This window comes from Emydura macquarii, unplaced genomic scaffold (genome assembly GCF_026122565.2).
Source record: "Emydura macquarii macquarii isolate MOO-44397 ecotype Brisbane River unplaced genomic scaffold, CSIRO-AGI_Emac_v2 contig_1253, whole genome shotgun sequence".
Taxonomy (NCBI): Eukaryota; Metazoa; Chordata; order Testudines; family Chelidae; genus Emydura; species Emydura macquarii.
Window position 1 is genome coordinate 77294671 of NW_027131390.1, and position 14404 is coordinate 77309074.

The 14404-nt window shown below is 39.4% G+C and overlaps 1 protein-coding gene across 3 annotated transcripts in view; it reads left to right on the plus strand.

Annotated features, from left to right (window-relative positions):
- STK39 (serine/threonine kinase 39) overlaps window positions 1-14404 on the plus strand; it is a 158257-nt gene that overhangs the window by 112605 nt on the left and 31248 nt on the right. For all 3 annotated transcript variants that reach the window (XM_067549301.1, XM_067549302.1, XM_067549303.1), the window contains 2 exons: window positions 7742-7794; window positions 9832-9900. In XM_067549301.1, the coding sequence (XP_067405402.1) occupies window positions 7742-7794; window positions 9832-9900 (122 nt within the window). The remainder of the gene's footprint in view (window positions 1-7741; window positions 7795-9831; window positions 9901-14404) is intronic.

The following is a 14404-nucleotide window of genomic DNA, read 5'->3' on the forward strand; positions in this document are numbered from 1 at the left end:
TCTTATTACCTAGGTGTGTTCCCATGGTTTGAAACAGGCGATGCAAATACCCCTAGAGAACCTGCTTCAGCACAGAAATTAAACGCCCTCCAATCGCACATGCCGTAATTGTCACCTACTGCCTCACACTGAAACTCATACAGAGTATCATTAAACAACTACATCCATACTCGATGGGGACAACATCCTGAAAGAAATCTTTCCTGAACCTCCTCTTTTGGTCTTCAAACAACCCTCCAACTTCTCCAAGCTCATCAGAAGCCAACTTCCTCCTAGACCAGGGCACATCTTCCAGAACAGATACAAAGCTTGTAGACCTATCTCCACTGCTACAATGATCAACATCCCCCACAACACGCTTTTCAAGATCCCTGGGTCCATCACAACAAGTGGCATACCTCATCCAATGCACTAATTGCTTAAGTAACAACTAGGTGGGTAAAACAAGACTATCACTTTGCTCTGCAATAAACTCAAACAGAAAAATGCTGAAAGACAGACACCGTATTGTCTGTGGGTCAACTTTTCACAAAGCAATCACTTTTTTTATATCTGACCTCTTAACCTCGTCCTGCACAACACCTTCAAAAGACAAGCCTGGAAGCTTAAATTCATAACTTTGCTAGACACCAAAAATCATGGACTTAATAAAAAGACTGGATTTATGGCTTATTACAAGAAACTATAACCCACTGATCTGTCCCCTCAGCTCGCCCTCCCCACCCACACACACTCTCACAGGAGAGGGTTAACTGGCCACTTCACTTTGAATGGTCCCTTGAAATGTGTTAACTACTTATGTTAAACTATCTGTTCCACCTTGTATTTAGCTGTGACACTCTGAGTACGCTTTCCAGATCTGAAGAAGAGCTCTGTGTAAACTTGAAACCTTGTCTTGTTCATAAACGGAGGCCAATGGAACAGAAGGTATAGTCAGAAACCCAGCTGGCCACATGATACTGGCTCTCTTTTTCCTTGTTTCCAAATTAGGCCTTGTTTTTGCTAGAAAGGGTTCTCCTGTAGAAATATAATGTCAAGCTTCCCTAGTGGAGATGCAGCTTATAGTGGCAAAAGAACTGTATTGCCAGTATAGTCTAAACCAGTTCCTTGAACAGAATAAATACACTGGTGAAAAGTTCCAGAGGGTTAGCCGTGTTAGTCTGTATACAGCAAAAACATCGAGAGTTCTGTAGCACTTTAAAGACTAACAAATTTAATTTCAGCAGGCATAAGCTTTCATGGGCTTCAGCCCACTTCCTCAGATGCAGTTGGTCACTTGTGAAAGGATTTCTTGGCTGGTATAACTCTGTCTATGCTATGACTTTTGCGAGACTGACTATGCTGGTTTGGGGGGCAGTTTATTTCACTTCATTTCGCACTCCTACCCTACATAGAATTCTGGTAAAACTTACTATGCCTTAAAGAAACAGAATAGATGGGAGGGGATGATACTCTGGCACCATGGTGATGGATAATCTTATAAAAATCTACATAGGGGAGATGAAATGAAAAACACAGTAAAAATAACTTTTCAAAATGGAAAAAATAAAAATTTGCAATTTTACCACATAAACAATTACTGAAATTGCCACAGAAATATTACGTGATTGTCTCACGGACCACTTCCCCTCTCAGTTGCAGTCTGTAAGGGGTAGTGCAAATCATGAAACCATTGTGGAATCCCTGCTGTATCCTGTCTTTGAAAGTTGCACTCACAAACTACATAGAGCATGATCAGTAAGCATTACAAAGCTTTGTAGTTAATTTTGTGGTATTTTGAGGCCTGTGGCTTGTGTTTCAGTGCAGTGAAAGTTATGTCATAATTTAGTCTTTTGGCTGTAAAACGGCACAGTCCAAAAGAACCAACCACCCCAAATGCCAGAGTATAGCAGGCCTTTCACTTCCCTAGAAGGCAGACTTCATGCAATGCAATGGCGCTGTTCCCTTTCATATGTTGGCATAACAGTCTGCCAACAGTTTGCATACACACTGTTCTGAAAGTGAAAAAGAGCATTTAACAATTGTGTATTAGTAACTTACATCCAGTAGCGTACGATGACTTTAATGTCTTGCTATATACTGTGTGTTCCAGCTGCGAAAACTTAATCTGAGATGAGTAATATATCTACTGGTTTCTAGACACAAAGCCCAGAATAGCACAAATCTACCTAATGTTCCCAAGTGCTGCATTTTGGATTTCTCAGTTTCCCAATATGTGAAAACACACGCAGCATGGACAGGTCAGTGTTTGGCTACAAATCTGAGGGAGTGAGAGTCTACTGTTCATCCCAATCAAGGCACGGAGTAAAGATTTGGTGTTCCTGATGCACTAGCTTCAAAAGGGAGTGTGGAGATACTGAGTGTCAGGAGTTGATGCCTCCTGCATTTGGTGAAACTGTCCTGTTGAGGGGGGATGTTAGATATCTGGCTCACTTTTTCAAGAAAGAGTGTTTAATGTGAAATTCGCTATTAGCCATCTGCTGAATAGATTATTCCACGTATTTTTGTGCATCTGATATTGGAAGTGAGCCCGAAGAATAAAATGGCTTTTTCATTTCTTGGTAAGGCTACTTGAAAGCTAGAGCTTCCAAAGTTTTTCCAGAGAGAAACTTCATTTTATACTAATGCTCTGCTGACTATAAATGCATAAATTTAATATTCCATTTAATGGAAGTGCACTTGAAGGCAGAAGCAAATAACTCTAGTAAGGCTGCACGATACTAATCAAATATCTGTGTAGTTGCATTAGCTATATTTTTCTATTAGATGATACCAAATTATCTATTAGTATCTGTTTTGCTTGAATAAAGTGCTAGGTACCTCAAAGTTGAAATAATTTTCAAGTGTCTGGTATGTTCAGTAGATGGCTACTCGTCACTATATACCCAGCCTGTAAGTTAGGCTTGGTCTACACTTACCTCGGCGATTCAGCGGCAGTCGACAGGAGTTATGCAAAGAACTTGCGTAACTCCCGTCGACTTCTACGCTTCTTTTCTGCGTGCTGTCTTCATTTCACTGTGCCAATGGGAGCCCGGTTCCCATCAACGCAGTGCTATGCCATTTAGGAGGTGGCTTTAGTACGTCGACTTCTGGATCAACTGAGTGGGTCTTCACTGATCGCTCAGTCGATCCAGATAAGTCGATCTCATGGCGGCAATTTTGCCGCTGTCAGTGTAGACATAGCCTTAGTCATTTTTCAGTATCTTCTAGCTCATTTTGTTAAAGTGAAGTAGCTGTTGTTTTGCCATTTACTTGGTTTTTGTTATGTTTTGCTGTTTCCTGACTATATACTGTTTTTATGTATATTTAGCAAGTGATGATAGATCTGAGTCATGGCTGAATGTGTCTGCCTGTTGGATTTAGTTTTCCCACAGTAAGATTTCATGACCTGGTACTCTGAAATATGAGTCTGCTTACAGTTTCCTTACTAAAGAGAAGAATAATGGGCTACAAAACACGTTCTACTGCTATTAGCTTTCCAAGTAAATTGAGTTATTCATTAGAAAATTGTGTGCTACCGCAGTTAAGTACATCCCTGGGCTTAGCGTGCTTGCTGTTTCCAAAAAATGAGATGGACTTCTATTTTGAAAAGGAACTAATGTTTTATTGATGGTGGAAATTATTAACTAAGACCGAAGTTGGAAATCTGCAAGGAAAGGAGATTTTTGCAGCACAGTCCCTATCAGATCTTAAAAAAATTCTTTAGGATGTGTAGGAAACCTACACCAGCTTTGGTTTTGGCTGAAACACTTTTACCCTGGTAAATATGAAGGCAGTGTTTTTTAGACTTCAATACTGTACCATCTGTAAGCAGTCTGATCTCTTATGCATGGGAAGAAACTTGGAGTGGAAAAAGTACTGGAAAAAAGGAACTGTTCATATTAAAGCAGTTTTATAAACATTGTTGCAGCTAGAATGGAAAAAACCCTAGCTTTTCTATATTCAATTCTGTAGTTATGGCTGCTGAAGCACTTCAATTCTAAACATGTTTCCAAGCATTCTTAAATTTCTTAAAAAGTGAGTGCTCAGATGTTGTTTTTCCAAAAGGCTGTATTTAAAAATTGGATTGGCTCCTGAAAAGCTATTGGAGCAGTATAGCAGGTGTCTTACGCATTTCAAATATTATTCAGAAGTTTATTTTACACTTGGACCACTCAAGCATATTTTAAGCTATAAACTAGCCTCCAGTTTTAGTCCCCAATAAGTACTAGTAGCTTGGACATATTTAGAGAAAGCATATATGGAAATAAATTATTTCATTTGTTAGTAAATCGTATTGCGGGTGAAATTCACCTCACCTTGACAAAGATCAGGCTTTTCACAGAGACCAAAGTGGGCAACGCTATGGGCTGGTTGTGGGCCTGCAGTGCGGGCACTCTTCCAGCTGAAATAATAGCAACAGTCTCATCACCCCTCCTTCATCAGGGTTCTTAGCCACTGGGGTCCATGCTGAAGGTTGTGCTCGTGGCCTCTTCCACCAGCAGTCACCGCCCTTCCACACCCCCAATGTCGTTTTCTGGGCCAGTCTGTTCCTATCCACAGCACACACTCATCCGGTATATAGGAATGCAGTTCATTCACGTGCACTAACATGCAGCTCTGTTAGGGAACTGTACTGCCATGTTGGTCATTGTATACCCTTCATGCTGGGGTGAATTTTGTGCAATGCATGGATTTTTGCCATGGCTAAACAAATTAAGTCACGGAGCTCAAGAAAGATGCATGGTCTATATCTGAAGTACAGCTTTCAACAAATGTCTAAATCCTCTAGCATCAGGTAAGGAAGAGTGATCTGAAAGAACATCTAGTGACTGCAAAGGGCAGGTGAGACCATGTGGGCCTCTAACCTTTTAGATATTTGCATTAACAAGGGCATCTTGTCACTGGCTGCTGTCCTCATATTAATTCTGGATCCATGCTGTAGGTTAGGCTGGTTCAAAGGAGAGCACATTGGGTTAACAATGATAGAGCTGGCTAGTTGGCATGCCTGTGGGGATGAGGAAGAATAGAGGGAACTGAAGTAGTTTGCATGATTTATTTCAAGCCTCAACTCCTACTGTTGGCTGGAATGTTGTCTGTTGTTTAGATTGTGCATTCTTGAGGACAAAGATTCTTATGTATAGACACTACCTAGCATAGTGTGGGTGCTACTGCAGGGTGAGTACTAAATGATAATAAAGGCACACTGTGCGTTAAACTGAATATCTGATTAAATACCATGTATCTGTGAAAAAACACTTGACTGTAACACCTTATGTCAAATCACATTACACTTCAGGAATGCAATACTAGGGTTGAGGATTTAAACACAAGTCAAATGTGAAATTTATAGTCCTGATTCCTGTAGGAACAATAACTTGGCCAGACTGCAGAAATACTGTAGATTACAGGAACACTATCAGTTTAAAAGTAATACTTCTTTATGTATGTTTACTTACTATTGACATGTTGTTATTAGATCTTTCTTTTAAAAGGTTCTAGTGAAGTGAAACTTTATTTACTTCCTACATAAGTAGTGCTTTGCATGTTTGTCATTTTTGCTGATTTCCCTCTCTGTTCCATCAGTTTCTCCATTTTATGTGAGTCTTTGACAGATAAAGAGGGAGACAAAACCATTTAAAAAAAAAAATTGGTAGGGTGATTCAGTGTCACGTATAGTTTGTAAAAGTACTTCAAACTCAGATGTCTTTTAACTTGACTAGACTTCAAGGTAACAGTGTCCTCTCTTAAGGAATACTTTCAAAAGCATATGCAAATTGTTGTGTATTGAAAACAGTGTGCATGTATGTGACCACTGTCCTCAGACCAGCTCAAATGCTAACAGATCATGAGTACTCTCCCTTTGCTCACTTGTAGAAACCTGTGTATGTTGGATCATTTGCACTTCTATTTTATTTCCCCATGCTGATTGTGTGCAGTCTAGCTAGAGACTAGTGTATCTGAGGGTGTGTACCCTGTGGTTTAGGGGTAGAGTTAGAGTTTCTGTGGAACATGAAGATCTGTCTGTGGTGCTTGTAAACAACACTGACTTATATTTGCTTTTACTCATATAATAAAGTGTGACTTTTGGCTTCTTTGATACTTCATAGGGTACTTTGACTTCAATGAGCTTTCATTTAAAAATGCTAAGTAGGAGGCTAAGAGGTTTCTTTGATACTTGACCTTCAGTAGCTAAATCCAGTTTGGCATTTTGAAAACTATATATTGCCTCAGTGGGGCAAGACTACTACCTACAATTAATCACATCTTGGCTTACTCTAGAAAATGCATTGAATATAGCCTCCTAAAGAATGAATAGACAATGTGGCTTACTTGAACTACATAAAGTGTTAGTGTGTGTATATTAGCAATGGAATCTTGACAACTTTTCCAGCCAGTTTATTAAACACTATAAAGTAACTCTGTTCATTCACGCAGCAATTTTCTGTGACTTTTCTTTCTTATATACAGCTTTATTTGCCATTGTATCTTGCAATAGGAAATGCATACAACAAAATACCTCTGTCTTCAAAGTAGAAAGCCAAATAAATGACGTGGGGGATTGTGGTGTGATTGGAACAGTTGGCACGGGGAAAACACAACTGCAGCTTCTTCTTAACTTAATAGAAACAAAGACTTCTTTAAACTATTCTAATGGCCTGTTGCATTAGCTGAAATATTAATAAAGGTAATTTCACATTTCATAAGTACTACCCAGGAAACAGTATTGTTTGGTTTTTAATATTTTTTTAAAAATGTGTTAATTGTTCTAGCCTTTTCATTAGAATAGCTTGCTATTAGCAGTGTCTCTACTGCTTTTGTTGTTTAGAAAAAAACCTGAATATTGCTATATAAATTGTGAAACCAAAAATGAGGCTTCTTATGGGGTTTCTTACAGCTTTCAGTTGCCAAGACTTCCATGTATTGTGCTGTTTTTCATTAACTATCAGAAAGGAGGGAAAAAGCAAAAGAAACCATTTTTATTGCTATGTATTTTTGCTCTGTATGTGAGTCATAGTGAGATGATTTGCTTCTGATGTTATAGAACATACAATTTGATGCTGGGAGACTTCTGTCTTTCAAAACATTGCTAATAACTCTTTATTATGTATTTTATTTTACTTGAAAATTACTAATATTAGAGTTTTTATATACAGAGTCTGATGCTTATTTTGTATTAGTTTTCTGGGTTTATTTTAGTATGTGGCTCCCTGAAATTTTTCTGGCTGTAAATGGTGTGGCCAACCAACATCATTGTTATTTTTAAAAAAACACTAAATATAATCCACCATAATCACCAATGTATTTTTGTTTCATTGTACAGATTTTTATTAAGATTCTGTACATATAAAGTACTGAAAATTTGAAATGCTACACTGAAATTCTGCGGCAATTATTATTCAAGCAACTTTAAACTGTAGGCTGTTCCAGCAGTAGAGGACTGGAGCTGGGGCTTTTTTTCACAATAAAACTTTATTTTACTGGATCTGATGCCACTATTTTTTTCATACTTTAAAAGTACATAATTCTCACAAAAGGAACTGTTGGTTGCTCTGATAAAACCAGTATTAATAAATTTTCCTGGAATTTTTCCTTATGTACGTCTGCCTATATTTTATACTTCAGTTGGGTAAACAGTAGAACATACAACTGTAAAATGCTCTTTACATATTAACAGCAACTTATTTATAAAGTTGAATACACTTAGTTTGAATAAGCTGTGCTTCGTTACATTTTAATGTTTGTACTGAATGTTTTTCAGGAACTCCAGAAAGGAACTTAATGACATACGATTTGAGTTTACTCCAGGCAGAGGTAAGACTTTTTTTAATTGAAATAATTCTTTTATTGCTGAAAAGGGTATTTCAGAATTGATTACTGTTCATGGTTAATATAAATTATCCCTCTGAATTGGTTCCTACTATGCAAGGTTTTATGTAACACTACTGAACCCAAACAACAATAGTGCGGAGTTTGTAAATTCTAGTGACCAGGTTATATCTTGTACAGTATAATAGATACAGGATAGACTGTTTCACTTTTTAATCTAGTGAAATATGCAGTACATAGGTCACTTTGCAAGGTGATTTAGGAGTTACAGCATGTGCATTTTTATAGTGTAACAATAACAGATCACTGTATGAGTGAGGGAAAATAGAGTAAGGTATCCTTGAAAGCACATGTGGTTATGGTCTGAAAAAATACTCTGAAAATGGCACTGTGGGGTTCCACATTTGAGTCTCCTTGGCTTCTATATAAAACTTGCTCAGTTTTACAAGTGAGAAGTATTTGCCAATTCTGCAAACTCCATCTTTAATCTGAAAGTTAGCTATATTTCTGACATGAATTATCACCAATAATCAAGCTATTGTAATTGAAACGTCAGAATCCACTCACTTTTGCAGCTCTATTGGCTTTCCATTGCTAATAGTAGTAAGAAGTCATTAAACTATATTTTTGCTTGAAAAGCAAAGCAGATATTATTGGTTAAAACACCCAGATAGCTGATATGTTGATATGTCCACTTAGCCAACTTTTGGGCTATAACTGTACTTCCGATTTCATCACAGCAGAGTGTTTTAAGTTGAATAAATACTAAAAATACTGCTGACTAGAAAGGAATCTAAGTTGGAAGGGAAATTGATTGCTTAAAGATGATGTATTTTTCTTGGACTTAGAAAGTGGTGTGTGTGTGTTTCATTTGGGTAAAATATACCTACAATGTAGTTGATGGGATATATAGAGCTGTATGCCCGTCTCTCTTATTAATTTTTGCAATCAGCTGTTTTAATGTAAATATACAAACATAACCCCATCACTGACAGTCATTAAGGAGATCAGCCAGCAAGTCATCCTCCAAATTGATCTTCATTTACCTGGATTTCTTACTGATTGTGGGGATAAAAAGAAAGAGAACAATCAAAAAAATCTTCTACTTAGGGCAGACCAGCAGACAGTGCACTGTTCTGACAGACAGGTAGGCACCGTTATTCATGCTTTTGTGACATTCAGGCTGTATTACTGCAACTCTCAAAGCCTGTGAATGAGTACACAAACCATGGAAATGTCCAAATGGTCAAAAATATAGCAGCCTGCTTACTAAGAAGCACCATTAGGCAGGATCCCATCACCCCAGTGCTCCGGTCAGCGACCTGATCTATTTACAGACAAAATTGAGAACAAGTTTGTAGGTCTAATTTTCAAAGCACTCCGGGCGTTGGGATTAAGCTATTTTTTAGGTACTCTCTCTACTTCCTTAGCCATGGCTTTCTTCAGCAGTTGCATCCTTCAGGAATGAAGGAGCAGTACACAGAGTAAGACATGAGAGTGGAAGACAATGCTCTGTGTCTACTCCACAACTATGGACCTCCCTGATCAGAATGACTTTGAATATTGCAACCTTAAAATCCAAATGAAAGGGCCCATCTTTTCAGTGGAGCTCTTCCTCCATAACAATAACAAATCAAGCTAAAGAAGAGAATTTAACAGAGTAACCCTTTTTTGCCTTGGGATGAAGGGGTGAGGGTGAGGAAAAGAGTGAGAATCACACAGCAACAAACCCCTGTCTTATTTTCTTGTGGGATGCTTAGATATTACAGTGATGGAGTGCAGTATAAAATATTTAGTTAGGTAATAGAGGAGAAATGCCAAAGCCAGGCAATGATCTTTAGGGGTATCATGGAAAATAAAAATGTTTTCTCATGTTTCTTGCTCTGTGGAGTATGATGGGTTTTGACTTCAAGCACACTTAGGTGAGTGTTTTGAAGCTGAAATATATTTTCTTAAATTGCATTGGATTATTGATTTTTATTTTATGGTCGCTAATACATATTCATTTCACCTTTTGGACAGACACGGCAGATGGCGTTTCTCAAGAGCTGTTTTCTGCAGGCCTGGTTGATGGCCACGATGTAGTTATAGGTAAATTACACTTAGCTTGCAATTATGCTCTTGCTACAACTTGTTGTGCTAAATGGATGTGCTTCTGCACATTTTTATACAAAATGCATTCTCTACTTTGCTTTCCTTTTCATACATACACAAGGGAGTCAGCAGTCCACTTTAATATAAAATCTTCCATTCTCTCTGGAAGTTAGAACTCTTACTGATTTAACACAGGTTTTTATTTCATTGGGTTGTATTGTGTGCAGTTATTTACGATGCAGTAACTGATAACTTTTGTGTTAATTCCAATTTTTGTTCAACAGAAAGTTGACTTTTGAATTAGCTAGTTAGGATTTATGGATGAGGTTTATCAAAAGAGCTCAGCATTGGCCTAATTCTGCTGCCATAGAAGTCCATAGTAAATCTTCCATTTAAATTCATGGAGAGAGAGGAATTAGATCAGTGCTGAAAGCTTTTGAAAATCTCACTCGATGTCTTCAAGCAATTTCTAGTGGAAAGGGGGAAAGTGGTTAATTGTCCTGAGCATCTACAGTGATGATTTCTAAAATACAATACTTGGCAAAACATGGGTGGTTAGGAAATGCTCTTTTCTCTGCAACTTGATTCCTCAAAAACTAGCTGCAAGAGTCCAGTAGCTTCCTCTTTTTACTAGACTAATGGAATTGTTGAAGATCCCAACAAAAGAGACTTGTTATGACTAGAACATCATTAACAAATGTTAGTGGCTTTACTCACATGGTCTGTATTTGGTACTGATAACACTATGTAGAATTGAATTAATGCGCCAGTGTCAGAATCAAAGCAAAGTCTGTACCTAGAAGCAGTCCAGGAACATCCACCTTCATCGCATTTTGGTTCAAGTGAGTAGTTTAGAAAAAAACCAATATTTCAATGCTGTTGTATAAATACAGTCCATATTTATTTTGCCAGGACTGGGAAGCTAAAAAAATATCTACTTTACATATAAACAGACAATTTCAGCCTCCATAGCTGTCAACTAGCACAGGAGTATGATTCATGTCTGTCTTGGTCCCCAAATGCAGCTGCCATTCCCTGCTCCTCCCACAAGCACAGTCAACCAGCCCATATTTTTCTCACAGCAAAAGTTGGAGGTTGCCAGCATTATAACCATTCCTCTCTGCATGCAAAGTCTCAAGCTTAATACTTCAGCTTTGCCGCATGAAAAAGCATCCCTTGCCTTCTAACCCTCCCCCTTGCTTTTAGCAATGGCATATGGATGGGATGGAGAAAACTGTACAAATCTTTGGGGGACAGGAAGGAGTATTCAGTCATGAGATGGAATCCTCAAGTTAAAGAACCCATTGGGGGAGAGGGGAGGTAACCTTCAAAAAGTATAAGACCAGTGTCTTGAGCAGGGAGAAGATGTCATACATGGAGGCAAAAAAAGAAACCAAAAGAACTGTTGTGACCTCTAAAAGTATGGTCCGCGATGAGCTTATATAACAGAATAGGAAGACATGAGGGAGAGAAGAATATCTATAGACTCGAGGCAAGAGAGAATGATGAGAGATGTGAATGAATTTGCTCACATTAGACATCAGTATGGTATATTGCAAACAAATGGTGAATAAATCAACAAAATTTGGAGTGATTATTTTGAAAGATTGATTAATGAGGAGACCCCAGTGGAGGAATTAAGAATATGTAAACTGAACCAGGGCATAATAGATTGGATACAGGAAGAAAAGATTGCAGGGGCACTTTGGAAAATGGAAAAAGGAGAAAGCACCTGGGACAGATGAAGTAGCAGTGGATGCGTTGAAGTCATTGGAGTATCTTACAAGTTTGTTCAGTGATACTGTTGAGAAAAAGAAAATGCCCAGATGAATGGTGTGAAAGGTTTGTGGGGCTTACTTTTAAACATAGAAGAAATATTATACTGTGTGCTAATTATCACACATTTAAGCTGACATCATATGCCATGAACTATGGGAGAAGATTATTGACAAGCGTCTGCATGGAGTGGTTGAAATTTGGAAGGGTCAATATGGTTTCATGGTGGGAAGGAGCACAATTGATGCCATATTTGTGCTATGAATCCTGATGGAGAAGTTTAGAGAAAAGAAATGGCAACTGGGTATGATCTTTGTGGATCTGGAGAAGGTGTACTATCATGTATCAAGAGAACTAGTTTGGTGGAGTCTGCAATGGAGGGGTATGTCAGAAGGTTATGTCCATCTTATCCAGGGTATGCATGTTGGAATAATTATCGTAATCATAATTAAATGGGGCTACAGGAGAGAACTTCCAGTAAAAGTTGGCCTGTATTGGGCATCAACATTGAGTCCCTTTTTGTTTCCAGTTGTCATGTATGTGGTAAGTGAAAATATATTAAGGAAACCTTCTTGGAGCATGCTGTTCACTGATGACTTAATGACATGTAGAAGTTTGTAATTTGACCCATCTTAATGTAAGGAACACAGACTTGGCCAGCCACAAGAAAGTAAATCATCAGTATGTTCTCTGCCACAGAAATTAAGATGTTGAGATAGTCAAAATGGTTGTTCACTCCGTGATAGGAAACAAAATGAGATTGTAAGGGGCCTAATGTAAATTGCTCCAATTGAAGACAGGTTAAGGGAAGCTAGGCTACATTCGTGTAGGCATATCCAGTGGAGACCAGAGAGCTATATTGGTAGGAGGCTCTTGCAATGATTGTGGATGGAAGATGATCAAAGGGGAAACCAAAGACTTGGTACATGGACTGGATAGTCAGCGGAGCTCAGAGATCAATATTCAGGAGAGCCTGACGTATAATCATGAGATTTGGAAGAAGGCTATAACCCGGAATAGGGAAGTAGCAAGGAAGAAAAGCCTTGAGGTGAATTGCATGGCAGGGTGAGAGTCAGGTTTCTGGGAGAAGGGAAAGCATGGTAGGAGATAGAGAGCAGGGTGGATTTCTAAGAAAAGTTTGGAAGACCAGTTCTATCATGGCGAGGATTTCAGAACGTGCTGGACCAGTAATGAATGAATGGTGTTATAGAAGGTGCAGGAAGCCATTCTTGCTCAATCTGCTTCCAAGGAGGCACCCTTGGAGATTTGAATTATCCGTAAGATCAGACTTGCACTTGAGTAAGCTGGAAGCTGGCTCTTCTTCCTGGTGTGCTGGCTGTACTCATTGGTGTTCCTCTTCTTGGATCTCAGCAACATGGACTAAATTCATGTCTCCCAATCTCTGAAAACTGGAGCCCAAGGCACCACAGGGTCTGCAGAGATCAGACATTGCCCCTGAACAAACACTAAGGCCTTGCCTACACTAGAGTGTGTTGTCGATGCAAGTTACAGCGATGATCAAAAAGTGCTGTAATTACAACGCTTGGGCCTGTTCACACAACACTCGTGTCACCAAAGTACATCCACAGTTGGTGCTCTAGCATCAACAGTGAGAGCAATGCACTGTGGGCAGCTATCACACTGTGCAACTTGCCCTCTTGTGCCACTAGGAGTTGTGGGAAGGTGAAGAGAATCGCAGTGTATCATGGGTGCAGGCTCAATGTCCCATGATGTAGTGATTTCCGTCCCACCATTCCATGGGTTTTCAACTGTTTTGCAGCAGTTTTCAGAGGCCCCAGTTTCCTGTTCACCCACCATCTCCATCTGAAAGGATGGATACTGCACTGCTCTCTACTGTTGTCAGTATTCTGAACACATCATGGCTACTCATGCAGTATATCATGAGCTCCCAATTGGAACAGGAATCCGATGCGCCTAACCTGCTGTGTGCCATGCAAACAAACAACTCCGGATTACTATTTGCATTCAGGGAGCATCTGCATATGGTGCACCGCTACTTTTGGACACATGAGACCAGCACTAAATGGTGGGCTTGCATTGTTATGCAGGTCTGGGATGATGAGCACTAGCTGCAGAACTTTCTAATGCGCGGTCACCTTCGTAGAACTCTGTGCAGAGCTCACCCCAGCCCTGCAGCACAAGGACACCAGAATGAAAGCTGACTTCTCAGTGGAGAAGAGTGTTGCAATCGCTGTGGAAGCTGCCAACTCCAGACTGCTTTCAGTCAGTTGCTAATCAGCTTGGATATGGGAAATCTAGTCGTTAGCACTGTGTTATCGCAAGTGTGCAGAGCCATTGATCGCATTCTGCTATGAAGGATTGTGACTTTTGAATATGTGCATGAAATAGTGGATGGCTTCACGGCTATGAGATTCCCTTACCGTGGTAGGGTGATAGATGGCAAGCATATCCCAATTTTGGCCCCAGACCATCTTGCGACAGAGTACATCAATTGAAAGGGTTACATCTCTATGGTACTGCAGGCACTTGTGAATCACCATGGGCATTTCACTGACAACAGTGTGGGTTAGTCAGAGAAGGTGCATGATACACGCATCTTCAGGAACACTGGCCTGTACTGGAAGCTGGGACTTTCCTTCCAGACCAAAAGATTCCAATAGGGGATGTTGAGGTGCCTATAGTGATCCTGGGAGACACAGCTTTCCCCTTTCTTCCATGATTTCTGAAGCCGTATACGGGCAAC